At 41.3% G+C, this 14,093-nt stretch overlaps 1 protein-coding gene across 1 annotated transcript in view; it reads right to left on the bottom strand.

Moving 5' to 3' along the window:
* LOC103372670 (interleukin-1 receptor accessory protein-like 1) overlaps positions 1-13,442 on the bottom strand; it is a gene marked incomplete at its 5' end in the record, with an annotated part of 35,706 nt that extends 22,264 nt beyond the window's left edge. The window contains one exon of the mRNA XM_008302365.1: positions 13,310-13,442. Within this exon, the coding sequence (XP_008300587.1) occupies positions 13,310-13,442 (133 nt within the window). The remainder of the gene's footprint in view (positions 1-13,309) is intronic.
* Between the last annotated feature and the right edge of the window lie 651 nt (positions 13,443-14,093).

Below are 14,093 nucleotides of genomic sequence, written 5' to 3' on the forward strand. Positions count from 1 at the left end.
ACTCTATTTTTTTCTTAATGATATAAAAAAAAAATAATAATGTAAAAAGAATCTCAAGCAGTAAATAGAATAATAGCCTGGGTGTAGAGAGCCAGAACTTTAGTTTTGGTTCACATCAACCTTATTTTACTTATTGCTTCCGTCCTTAGTAAAAAAACGCTCCGACAAACCCTCGATTCTCTACCTGCCGAGCACCACATAGCAGATGAAGTCAGTGGCTATCCAATGAACTCAGTGAAGCATTTAGCTGCAGAACTTGGGACATGAAGGAAAGCGAATCTTTTCCCAAGTGGCCAAAAACCGACTCCAAAGCAGCGGCAATGTTGTTCTGTGTAGAAATGTAAATAGGCAACTGTTTTCAGCTTCAACTTCATAATATTCCAGTAGCTTGACTGAATATGTATTGCAAATATCTGCAATTAAAAGGAACTCCAAGTGTTTAAATGGAATATTTCAGATATAGCTGCAGATATCCAACATGTGAATTCTGGATACCTGAACATAAATTATGACTAGCTGTAATTCTAGTTTTAGGTTTCTATAGTTTAACTCTGATTAGTCATAATTCCAGTTCAAGATACTGTTGACTATTTTTTAGACAGATTAAATTGCACTTGAACTGTTTTTACATTGCAGATATCTGTGGTCAAATCAGAAGCTTAGGCAAATATGAGACGGAGGCGACTTGCTTTTCAGACATACTACAGCACTGCTACTGTATAACCGCACATGACAAGCTGTTTTATCGCCATGTCAGCGCAGCCCGAGGTTGAACTGGTAGTAAACTTCAACCACAAGGCTGTTGTTTCCCCACAAACTCCTCGCTGATAAGATCTCCCAATTTTATGGTGTGTTTTTTTTAAAACAATCTTAATCACCTCAGCAGACTTCCATATCCAGCACACAACAGTATCACCCCTACTTATTAGGAAAATGTCTGGTTCTGTCTGCTGATCTGATCGGCAACATCATTTTTTTTTTAGCTCAGGTTATAACCAAAACAACAAACTTAAAGAAACCAAACTGCTCGAGCCGAGTGACGTACAACATGTGCCGCCAATTACAAACACTCACTTGATCCTGAATTAATCTAAAAAATGTAATTACTGCAGCTTTAATTAATATGCCATGATTAAAAATGGAGAAAATCTGGGACTACGCTGAAAAGTAGCTGCTGAAAAGTAACAAAAGCATTACTCTAAACTTGACTTAGCTCCTAATTTGCCGGGGTAGTGATGAATATAAGTGTTTGCTTGAGTATAAAGTAGAACAGTGGAAATTGTCAGATTGTAATTTTCTTTCTGGCTTTCCTTACTATACCTGGAAAAGTGGCACAAGCAAGAATAATAGTGGGCTTCCTTCATTTGCTGTCATTCATTGTCTAAACAGATGGAAAAAGCGTCTTCCTGATGCGAGATCGTTGATATTGTGGACTTTTGAAGCAAATCTTTCCTGCCTGATTTGGACCCAGACAACTCGGACGTTACAGGACTTTTGAGGTGTTGATGATTCGCTGTTTAAGTCAAAGACGACGTTTCAACACGAAGCGTCTGACGTCGGACGGCGTCTTTCAGTTAATCAGAGGCTGACTGATGCGGCTGCTCTACAAGTTTTTGGGCTTTTGGTCAGTTAAACCGACCTGTTTGGTAAAATCTAAAGAACAGCATGACTTCAAACATTTTTTCAAAAATCGGGAGCTGACATGCTAATTGTGAGGTGTACATCAAAGCTGCTCCTGACACTTTTCATTTAGGAAGGTTGATTGATGACAAAAACAGACTTGAAACATCAGAGCTGGAGTTGAGGTTTTAATTTGTAGCACTGGCGTTTGCAAGTGTGCTCCGTGCCTACAGGTTCCAATTAACAATGCCAGATGTTCAGAGTTTTTGTACAAACAAAAACTAAGCTCAAAAAGTCAAGTAGAGAATATTGTCTCCTTAATAAAATATGGATTTGTCTGACACACACATTCAAAAGAAAAAAGTTTGCCCGAAGGAAATTTGAGTCGTGTCTACAGTTTGCAATCCATAAATCCTGACCTTGGAATTACAAGCTTCCATCCGGGCGGAGTGCAACTCTGAGACAGTGTCAGAGATAAGATATGCACTTTATAACTGCTGTGCATCATTCCCAAGCCATAAATATGCAGATACCTACCCCAGACAGAGCCTTAGTTTAATCCCAAGCTCTATAATTTGCTGACATTCGTAGCAGCTTTGACTCTCCAGAGGTAACCCTTTAGTGCATCAATAAAACAAAAGTACATAAAGGTAGGAGCTAACTGTCCGTGACTGACAAGGAGCCAACATCACATGAGTCATGACACATTTCCCTCCGCGAAAAATACTGCTCCGTCGACTCGCTGAGGCTCTTGATGTTGATTGGTTGTGACACGTTGGTATGGGGATAATAGTGTGACTGTCACGATGCACTACGGCGCCGACCTATCACACAACATTTCGCCAGGAGGGGTTGGTGAGAGGGGGGGAAAAAAAAAAGCTCTTGATGTGTTTGTTGCGAAGAGTTCAGCCATTTTCAGTCACGTGCGAGGAGTCGAGGCCACGACTTTGACGATTCGAGAGTGCTCTGGAAGAACGCTGGGATGCTCGGATGTTCGGTTTCTTTTTTACTTGGCAGGACAGTGTGTTCGTTAGCAGAAAAAAAAAAAACTCTGGGTAATACCAACTTTCTCTTCATTATCAGTGTCATTAAAATGAGGGAAAAGAACAGTGTCATGCCGTAGTTAACTGGCTTCAATGAGCAGCCTCAAAATGTCAAGGTATACCTTTCCAACAAACTAAGCACATTTCAACTAAGCTCGTCTGTATGAGAGCCTGGCTGCTATTTAATAAGCTGTGGTTAGAGCTAAATCCTTTTACAGCTTTTGTCAGTCTACAGGTAGGCTTTTTTTTCCCTTAAAGAACTTTTTGAAACATATACTTGATTCAGCTGATCTGATACTGTCAGACAATTTGTTTCAGTCCTAGAGTGAAAGTAAAAAAACTAAGCTTTAGAAAGCAAGTCTGCGCGAGTCTATTAATGCGTTGATTGAAGCTGAGGTGCTGATAAAAAAAACAACTCTCAAGCTTGCTGTCAGCCTTTGACAACGGCACGACGCAAGAGTAACAAGACTTAAGAGTCTACAGCTACGATTTCAGCTCTTGGAGTTGGTGCTGACCTAAATGCGTACCAACATGCTTGCGGTTGCAGCGTCGACATGCATCCTGGAGCACTGGTGGTACTAAAGGAAAGGTCAGGGGGTCAAAGCTGTTCGGTCATCTTGGACCCATAAATGTCTGCAACAAAATTCCAAGCAATCAATTTAAGTTTTCGTGGGATATTTTTTACAAGATTTCACAAGATAAACCTGCTGGTGACCAACATTTACTACCAATACACCCACCAATAGCATGGCAACAAAAAAGATATCTCCCATTGCTTTTATAGACCATCCCCTTCTTAGAAATCTAGTCTTACCAATGAGGCCACATCTAGGGCTGACAAATGTTGCAGTTCCTGGAACTGCCACAAGTGAGTCTTAGACCTCCACGTTAAAATGTCAATGTTTACAGCCAAATAAACATGTTTACAGCCTGGCACAAAATACAGTTTTGGTCTCTAGCAAGGGTTTAGAGGATCATGAACGTCAGTAGAACATACTGTCAGAGAACCACAATTGTCTGCACAAAAGTTTAGTCCATCAGAAGCATCAACGTTAAGGGCTGAAAAATAAAACCAATGCAAAGTGTCAAAACTTGTAGTTCCTCGAATGACCACTTGGGGCCAACTGCTAATGTTCGGCAATCCCCATAGTCTTCCATGTTAAAATGTCCAACTTTACAGCAGAAATAAACAAAAAATACTCTTTGCAGTTGCTTTTCCCATTCATGACAACTGTATAGTGGTTCATTTTTACATATCTCACATACTTAAATTGTCTCAGGTCTTTAAGTCCCGCTTAATTAAGGATGTGACGGACATGTGGGTGCTTCAATTGGACAGCTGCCCTCATATTCCACCTCATAGCTCACTGTTGGATTAGCTGGAGGTTAGAAAGAGTCAGGCACTGCCAAAATAGCAACAGCCAGAGTCATGACACTCAGCTTCAAAATCGCTCGTCAGAGGGTTCAACCATCTCTACATTCAGTCTGTGGTGTTGTCTCATAGAAAAGCATTGAACTATTTACAGGGTTATAGACTAAATGTAGTTTAAAAAAATGGCTTCACTTCTTCAAAAATGATCAAGGTGGAAATATCCTTTTTACACAATGAGCTATTTCTTGCTTTTAAAAAGAACGCTGCCTTTTCGACTTCACTGTCCATTGACAGTCTGCATACCACCATAATTAGCTGATGCTCGAGTACAAAACAAACTTGCACGCGGCAAAATAAAGACCAAGACCTACTTTAAAAAAAAAAACCCGGTAAAGCCATTTGCAACAAACTCCTGAGAAGAGAGGAGAACAGCAGGAAAACAATGATGGTTAAAAGAGCAGCATTTCTCCTGCTGCGCACAAACAGGGATGATGTACGAGCAGATAATGTTTTTAAGGTTACAAAAATTATAGCTATTTCAGGCCCCTGTTTAATGATGCATGGGGCTAATAGTGCGAAAAAGGTGCGAGCGCCACTTGGGCATTCATCTGCCGCCCGCTGCAGGGCATTTGAATATGAAAACTCATCTAATTCTTGTTGATCAATGAACGGACTAAACAAAGCAGATTGTGAAGTGCTGCGGGGATAAAGACAAACTACAATACAACCACCGCTGCCATGGCAATATCTTTCATTAGCTTTACAAAGTGCTGCTAATAATTGGTATCCCACATAGAAAATATCACACTGCTGTAAAATGTCTTTTATTGACCACACAAAGAACAACCATTAGAGGTAATCACTTTGCAGCTACCTGGAATAGCTGCTTCATAAAAACTAATAATAAAGGAGTACTTTTTAAGCTGGTCCTCTGCAGGGGGGGAAGAGCATAAAGGTTACTCTGTGGAGTAAAGGTTATGTGAGTTTATGTGAAAAGGAAATTAATTTAGCCTTTTCTCTTAATTCCTCTGAGCTCATCGTTCTCCATTGTGTGTCCAGTCGGGCAGAGACGCGAGGCTTCACAAGGTTGGGATATAGATCCATGCTGATGGTTTTTTAAAGAGGCGGCACCCATGTGTGACCCGACATGGACTGAACTGAAACACTCTGGGTGCCGGCAAAAGAACGGAAAAAAAAAAAAATCAATCTTTGTTTACAGAAACACTCGCATCCATCATACTTGTTAGTGTAAGTCTTGAGCAGAGGAATATATGAGGACTCGTGAAGCGTGACCACGCCCACGCAAACATCTGGCAGGGGTGTCCAAAAGTGGAGGACGAGGGGGGGGGTAAACTGGTGCCGTGTAGCTGGATGGAAAAATGAAATGGATCCTTGATGCTGCTCACAGCGAAGGAGGCTGTCGCGCCGCAATGACTCACCGAGATGCTCAAAGAAACTCACCTCAGGGTCAAAAAATACCTCAGGGTTTGTTTTTGTGACTGCTTTCAATCTCATGGTAAATCTTGGTGTGGATGCTGCCAGTAAATCAGGCCACCTAAAGAGTGTTTGTGATGGAAACGAGAGCAGCAGCGGATGCAACCCTCCACCGTGGCTGCCAGGCACAACATTACGACATCGTTATTCATTTTAAACATGACCAAATATCGCGTATCAGCCCTGACAAACACGCTTTCTTCGACGGAGCTGCAGCAGGATCACACTGGATCCTATGAGCATATCTAAGCGCTGTGATGTATCTCTGCCTGATGTTATCTGGTGCAGTATTTCCCAGCAGTCTCAATGTGACACCTGAACTTTTGAACCGCTCACTGTTTTCATGCTGTTCTTTTTTTTTTTTTCTAAACGCCTCGCTGGCTGGTTGCTTGATAAATTTGTTCCCTGCCGTCTGCACTTCTCCTGGTTGATTTGAATTCGATCAGTGCCAAGTTGAAATATAAAATTGCATACAATGACAGATCACCCAGTAGGCATCGGCTTGGAGTTGGCATGTGTGTGGCACGCTGTTGCATCAGTTAGTGGTAGGAGGGCTCCACTTTTCAAACTGTCTCCGAGAGCTTGATACGACGCAGGGCAAAGTATTATTACTGCTAGTCTTTGGGGACGGTTGTGAAAATGCATCTGTACTCAGATCACACATACTCAGTTCCTCTACATATTCTGATCACACACGTGCAAATAAATGCTTTCAATGAATCCTTCTGAATTCCAAAACCCACCAGCTGGTTTGAAAGCTGTTTTTTTTTTATTTTCTGATAGTCCTTGAACTACTCATCTGTTATGTTTCTATCGAACTTAAAGAAATTCAAGTTAAATTTATAATAGTTTGTCAGAATCCTTTTTATTCTAAATGCTTCTTTAAAATATTGCCAAAATTAAAATGTTTCCTTTAACCAGATTCTGTAAAAACAAACCAAACAAATCTTGGCACAATTGAGAGGCTAACATAAAAATAATTACGAGTAATAAAAGCCTGACTGATGGTGGACTTTTTAGGCTGATACCAACTTCAGGTAGTCAGAAATTTGGATATTGTTTATATACGTCGATTAACTTTTAAGCACTGTAAATCACAAATTATTGATATTGAAATATTGAACAAAAATTGAAGTAATATTCGGCTGAGCTGCAGGCAGTGTTTACACAGAGCAGAGAGGAGACAAGTATGTAAAAATACACAAGGTAGTAGTATGGTAGTAAAACATCTACCATATGTACAGCCACCATTTGTCACCTGCTTTACTTCTTGATCCCAAGTCGTAACTTCTTTGTAAAATAAGTAATCAAAGAAATTCTACTGCAATTTTATCCCCCTTTTCTTTCGTGGTTTATGGCATTAAAACTGTGTCATTCTGCACCAAAGTAGATTCTCTCTACTTCCAGCCATGGAGGCTCTGTTTCCATAGAGGCGCAGGACTTTATAATGAAGTGAAAAATGAGCTCACAGTCAGTTAAAATGTGAGAGGAGCAAAAAACATCCAGAAACTGCTCAGAGGGTTGACGTATGCTTGGTGCTAATATTGATATGATATGTTCTCCTCTGTGGCGATAAATCTGGCAGAGGCGACATGCCGTGAGCCATGTACCTGAAGTGTGGCAATGCCACACTGGGACGACCCCTGAAACCTATAAAGGGAATTTATCTGCCTGCTGGCATGAAAATGCATGAACACGCCCTTCAGGAATTGGAGAGGGGTGATTTAGGAAGGATGTCTATGCTGCTGTGGTTACTGTGTTGCTCGGTGACCCTGGTCTGTAATAAAATAGATAAATGGAAAACAAGCATGCTGAGAATTCCAGGCAAAGTAAAGGTCAGATGCTATAGAGTAAAGTTGCATAGGTGTGGAAATAGGTATCACGGTGAGGAAAGAGAGAATACAGCTGAGGTACAACTGCTTCTTAAGTGCTGGCTTCAGTTGAATTTCACGGCGCCTTTTCACATCTGGCCTGGAAAGTAATGAAACCCAGTCTCTTTGTTAAGTCTGAGCTGTTTTATAGTTTGTTTTTTGAAGAATAGTGGGACGTTTTGCAATAAGTTACACCACCCTCACATCTGTACGTGATAAATAGCAACTAGCCAGCTTATCCAACCCAACTCTAAACATTAATATCTCTAAAGCTTTTTTGTTTCTTCAGGTTTCACCCAGTGATGCCTCCAAGGTCGCGTCTACCTGTGAAATCTCAATTGCCATTCCTGTGGCTATCCCCGACAAGAAAGGTCAAGTTCAAGCCAACTATGCCACCTGAGTGCAAACAGCATTAGATTAATCTAAATGTCAGGTGTTTGGCCCGTCCACAGGCGTCACAGAGAGCGCTAAAGACACAGTTTGCAGGTCATTGGTTCATGGAGGCACACACAGATCTCTAGTTTGTTGCGTCGAGGTGTTTGTAGGAGTGTTTCCTCTGAGTTTAGGATCCATAAGAGATTCTGGATGTGATCTCTTTCATTAATAATTAACTAATAGAAACAATGAAAACACATTTTATTGGACCATGAGCTGCTTTAGTTCAAGAAATTGTCACCCCACAGTTAATTTTTAGTATTAAAATAATAAACAAACTATGGCTGTCTTGCTCGTGGGTGAAAGTCTTCCTCTAAAACACCCTGCAGTATCTCTTCTCCTGGACTATTTTGAATTCAGTTCTGGTTTTCTGTGCCACCTTGAGATTCTCAGTGGCCCCATTTGGCCCCCATGGAACACAACAATGGTTCTACAATGTTCTTTTAATCCTTACCACGTTACATCCTACTTTTAGACAGCCGATTCCCCCCACCACATGCACTAAATCGTGAATGTAAACCCTGCACAAAGGTTTACTCTGTTAGAGTTTCATTATGGCATCAATGTCAGACTGTGCTGCAGCAGAAGCATTGCTGGACCATGAAAGCACCCCGACGTCTCATGAATATATCTGTAAGAGCATTAATTAAAGTAAAAAAAAATGAAATGAAATTTTACACTTGAACTGCTGCTCAAAAGGGTGCTCTATGCGTGCACACCGGGGACCGGAACTTCTTCTGCTTTTAAACTTCTGCAGCCTTTTATGCGCGAGTCGTGCACCGTGACCTCAACCTCAGAGATCCACGAGGCCTTGTTCTGCAGCCACAAAATCTCATATCAACCCTGACTATCGGTGGCGAAACATTGTGCCAAAAGCTCCATTTCATGTATTACAGGCAGTCCTTCAGGGAATACTCCTGTGTGATTAATTTCCATTTCAAAGCTAAAAGCTCATGGAATGATGTCAGGGAGTGGGTTTGAAGTGGCGCACATTCAAATGGGAGCAAAAAAAAATAAATAAAAAAAACAATAACACACAGAGGGAGACAGTATCACGCAGTGGCACACAACAAAAATATGCGTTTCAGATACTTGAATGTGGAGGTACCCACAATAAGAGCCTCTTCACGTCTGCACACACACACACTTTCAAAGTTGCTCAGGGTCACAGTTTTGATTCCTTGGCTTGTTACCTCATTTAACTATCATATGAAAGCAGGTTTCTAACCGCATGTGGTGCACTCCTCAGTCCTCGTCCTTCTCATCTTTTGCGTACCACCTACCCGATGCCGCCACCTGCCGCTGCCCCCCTCTCTCCCCGTCCTCCGCCGCCCCCTCAAATCCACTAGGCTCTAATTGGCCTCGTGTCCTTCACAACAGAGAGCGGCGCTGAGAGCCGGACGGAGCGTGCTAGCAGGCTAATAGAGACATCTCGAAATGCCAGGTCACTGACTGGGCCGCCAGCTCTCCTCCCAGCCTTGTCACGCTGCTTACAGTTAACCTTTTCATTAGACGGCATTTGTCGACAACAGGGATTTTTCTAGTCATACATGTGGTCCGTCAGAGGAGCGCGGTGGGGCGGGAGATGAAAGGGTGTGTGATGTGTCTATTTCGGTGTGGACGCAGCGGCAAAAATATCTTTTTAAACATGGTGCTGTTGCTATCCGAACGCATTGTGTCAGAAAATGTTAGAAAAATGGAAATTTTATTGCTATTTCAAGGCTTTTAATGTTATTTTTCATTAAGCATCTACTTTAACCATTATATTGATATCCATGCCTCACTGTTTAACATCAGTCTCCTACAGTCATATGTCTAGTTGCTGCTAACACAAGCTGATTATTGACTTGTCCTGCAGCGTCACATTAAAGGCACTCAACTGGCAAAACACACGTGAAATCAAATGTGTAAAGCATTGACTAACTACTCAAACTCAAACAATGTTCTGTTTATCTGGATTCTATACTGACTTCACAGCTGGAAATACATCAGACCTTAAAGCTACTTTCTATACACAACTGGGAAATTGTTTCTACAAACAAGACTATGGTTCCCTTTTTGTTTCGACAATGCAAACAATATTCCAGTCACAGAGTTTCTCAAAATGAAACTCACAGACAGATATTTAAAGCCGGGCAAACAAAACCAACACCATGCATCACCAAACAATGATCACGTCTTTATGCTTCTGTTTCTTTAGGTGCTAAAGCCGACACACCTTTGCCTTTACCTTATTTTCTTAATGCCCTGGTGATGACAGCAGGGCAAAGAAACACATTCCTGAGGATTAAGAATTTCCTCTTCACTGCTAATACTCAATAAATTACAATCTCGCGCGCTCGCATTTTTCCAACAACATCTGGGGGGACAGTGACCAGATCACTGCACAAACACATTACATTCTGCTGCCATATGTTAATTCTGAAGCGACACCTTTCGCACCTCCACGTCTGACGGTACATTTATTTTGTATATTCGATTTTTTTTTTTGGAATATTTTATGGTCCTCTTTTCTTCACAAAGACCACATCGGGTCATTTGATCGTAATCAGGCTGCCTGAGTGAATAAAGGTGAAATATAATAAATATTAAACAATGCTAGCTGATGAATTAGATCCAAGATGGTAATCAACCCTCTGAACTCATTAAAAAATAACCAAAATAACACCATTTGTCAGAGCAAGAAACTGAAAACAGAAGGAATCGACGGATTTTCTACGATTCACCGGTCCGTGAACTACACATTTTCACTGGAAAAAGGTAAAATTTTTTAGATATTTCATCAAAACAGCTTATTTTATGCATTTGGTTTAAAAACTGGTCAAAAACAAACAGTTTTTTTTACAGTGTTGGGAACATCTGCGGCCACTTAAAATGCCAGACAAGCCGGTTTCAGGTACATTTTGTAATGAAATAAGCAAAGAAATCCAACTTTCCTTGGCATTTTAACAGTGTGACACTGGACAAAGGGCATTATTGAGTTCACCACCGTTGGGTTGTTTCCACAGAGCTTCAGAACTTTATACTGCAGTGATAAATGAGCCCACAGTGAGTAAAAGTGTGACAGGAGCCAGAAAAAAAAGCCTAGAAATCAATCAGGGTTCAGAGGGTTAAACATACTAACAGCATGACCTCCACTGTTTCACACATCTTCTAACAAAATCAGTTTTTTTTAATGGCTGATGAACACTCTAATCTACTATTTGATTAACCTTCACTTCCTCACAAAAAAAAGTAAGATTCAGTGTTGGAGTGATGTTCTGATCTTGCCAGTGAAGCAAACAGAGAAACTGACCTTTTTCCAGATGGCCTACAATAAAGCATCACTGCAATTCTGGCAAGAAATCACACACAGTGCGACCTGCCGCTCATCTGCTCCAACAAATGATGCTTTAACCTGTTGATGCCAGCCTGCTTATACCGTGCTATGATATAAAAACTGCGTGGACATTTGTTGACTCCCGTGGATGGTATATATTACTCAAAGTTGTATCAGGAGGTAGCAGCAAAACTAACAAACTCGCCAGTCAAAGGTGAAAAACAGACTTCGAACACCCACTGAAAGCCTCCTTTAGCAAAGGCGAGCAACGTTTGCTGCAGTGTGTCTGTGGTTTATCCTAAATAAATCAATAAAACCAGCTCCGGATGAGTTCCATATGTCAATGTTTTCTAGCTAAAACATCACTTTTCTCCATATGACCTGTACATATTGTGAGCCAAAAGAGAGAAAACAAACTTCAGCCAAAGGCAACAAGCAAGTTGAAGCTGGTTTTTTTAATCAGTCTGGCTGCTCTTGATCAACTTTTATTCTGCACGGCGAGCGCTGCTGTTCCAAGTTTCCTGACACAAAGCTGTGTGAAAGGTTGTCATCAAAAGCGGCTTACTGCAAAGCGAGGCGAGGATTCATATGTTTGCTTTGTTTGAAATGTGATTCTTTATTAAAAACCAGAGGAGTGCAACATTTTTAGAAAATTGTGCTTTTTTTTTTTCCCCCACCTCACAGGACTTGAATGCAGCACGAAACTAAAGAGCAAGCCAATTAGATTGCAGTGTTGGATGATCAACCAGCTTCAGGTGCTGTGTGTGCGCGTCTGGCCGTCGGGTTTTCACCTGAGTTTGGAATAAACAGACCTTCCAGTGATGAGTGAAAGCCAAAAGATGGAGGTCACCCAAACGGAAAAGGAGGCCAACGCGGACATTTCAATTGGCGTTTCCATCTGTTGTGCCGCTCTGCCATTATCACCTCCACTGATGAAGCAATGCCTGAGCCGTGCATATATATCGTACATGATAAAGAATGCATAGCAGTCTGCATTATTAAACAGCCACATAAAGCATTCATGAATATCGTTTAGATGATAACTTGGCAGTGAAAGGTTCCCTTTATTGTTCGGTGTGTTGACGCGCGGTCGCACAATTGTGGTAACTAGGTTTAAACAGGTGTTTACCAATTCAGCCCAGGGGTCCTTTTCTGCTTTTGAAGAGATTAAAAGTGCTCTGCTGAAATATTAACTGGTTTATTGCCTTCTGAAACCCCCAGCACGTTCTGGGGATACTCCTGTCATCGTGGACTCATTGTTCACTGCAGTGTAAAGTCCTGCACCAATGGAAACATGGAAACCACTGCTAGATGTATGGAGAACACGGAAATGTCTTATAATGCCCTAATGCAATTTATTTGATTATTTACATTGCAAAAATGGAAAAAAACCTGGAATCAGTATTTAGAACATTGTTTGAAGTTCCCTCAAGTGCTACCAATAATAATGACTTCACCATGCTGAATGTATCACAGCGTGCCCGCTCCTCTCATCATGCTGCATCAGTTTTATTGATCAAGTTTGTTTTGCTCTCAGTCTTTCTGATTTGTTTCCATATTTCTATACGCTAGCTGCTCTGTAAACACTGCCTGCAGTTCAGTCAATAACAAACACGTTGGTCACAGCTGAGTCAGTCCAGGCTATTTAGCTTGGTTTTTTTTTGACAGTATCTGCTGCAAAGGCTGTATTTTTGGTAAATTGGTACATGAGGCATGTAGAATAGGGTGATTCTGATAAGATGTCATAATTCTTTTTTGTTTTAAAGTTATTTTTTTGGCCTTTTGTGCCTTTATTGGATAGTTCAGTGAAGAGAGAGACAGGTAGGTGGGGGAGAAGAAAGGGAGAAGGACCTGCAGCAAAGTGTCACGAGCCGGATTCAAACTCACGACCAGGGACTTTAGCCCCTGTACATGGGACGCCAGCTCAACCAGGTGAGCTATCGCAGGGCCCCAAGATATCATAATTTCTTAAATTTAGTTAATTTTCCCATCAGAAGTGCATGTCACACATGATTAGAAATCTGAAAATCCCATGATTCCTTCTGTTGTGATGCCTTTATGATCTTTTTATTTTATTTTCTAGCCTATTTTTGGTAACTTAACCAAATGTGGACACTGGGTAAAATTAGACCAGACCAGGCACTGAAGCGCTTACTTGATCTCGCTCTCTTGGACCCGCTCCTCATCCAGATCCTCGATAAACTTCTCCCCTTTCATCCAGTAGATCAGCGGACTGACGTCTCCGCTGTATCCGAAGAACGCTCTGCACGTCAGGTTGACAGGACTACCTGTGGGAGATAAGAGACAAGAGATGAAGGAGCCTGAATCGACACGTCTGGTGAGAATTTGGATAATTTAAAAACATCCGGATGTTTAAGCGTGATGCACTGTTGCATTGTGGTTTTTCTTGCACCATCAACTATCCGAACAAGATATAAAAACAAACAAAAGTTGTAGAAAAATCACTTGTTTTTCCCCCTCAAATTATTCCAGCAGAACCTCAGCGGACTCGTCGTATGATGAGTGTTGGGTAGAACTTTCTTGGCCAACATTGGTGCTGGCAGCCGAACACAAACAAACAGAGAAAAATCTATGAAAAATAAAAGATCACAATGTGTGTCGTGCCCTGGAGATGGTTTGATATCTGGTGATATCTGATCCTGCTTCAACAAGCGCCCGCTCTGAACATCTAGACACACACTTATTAAACCTATTCTCTTTCCAGACTCCAATTTTTACACTTCACAAACTCCATAACAGCCGTCCTGATTCCATCAATTCCTAAACCGTCTCTCGCTCTCCAGAGGTGCCATCTTAAACCATCCTAGACCCTTTTAAAATTCTCTGATGGCCTCTTAAACTTTAAAACGCTCTCTTGAACCCTCTTTCACGCCAACTTTCTACCACTGTCGTACGTTTATAAAAGCTCTTGTGCTCTT

This window comes from Stegastes partitus, unplaced genomic scaffold, assembly GCF_000690725.1.
Source record: "Stegastes partitus isolate 25-593 unplaced genomic scaffold, Stegastes_partitus-1.0.2 Scaffold1800, whole genome shotgun sequence".
In the NCBI taxonomy this organism is placed as follows: domain Eukaryota; kingdom Metazoa; phylum Chordata; class Actinopteri; family Pomacentridae; genus Stegastes; species Stegastes partitus.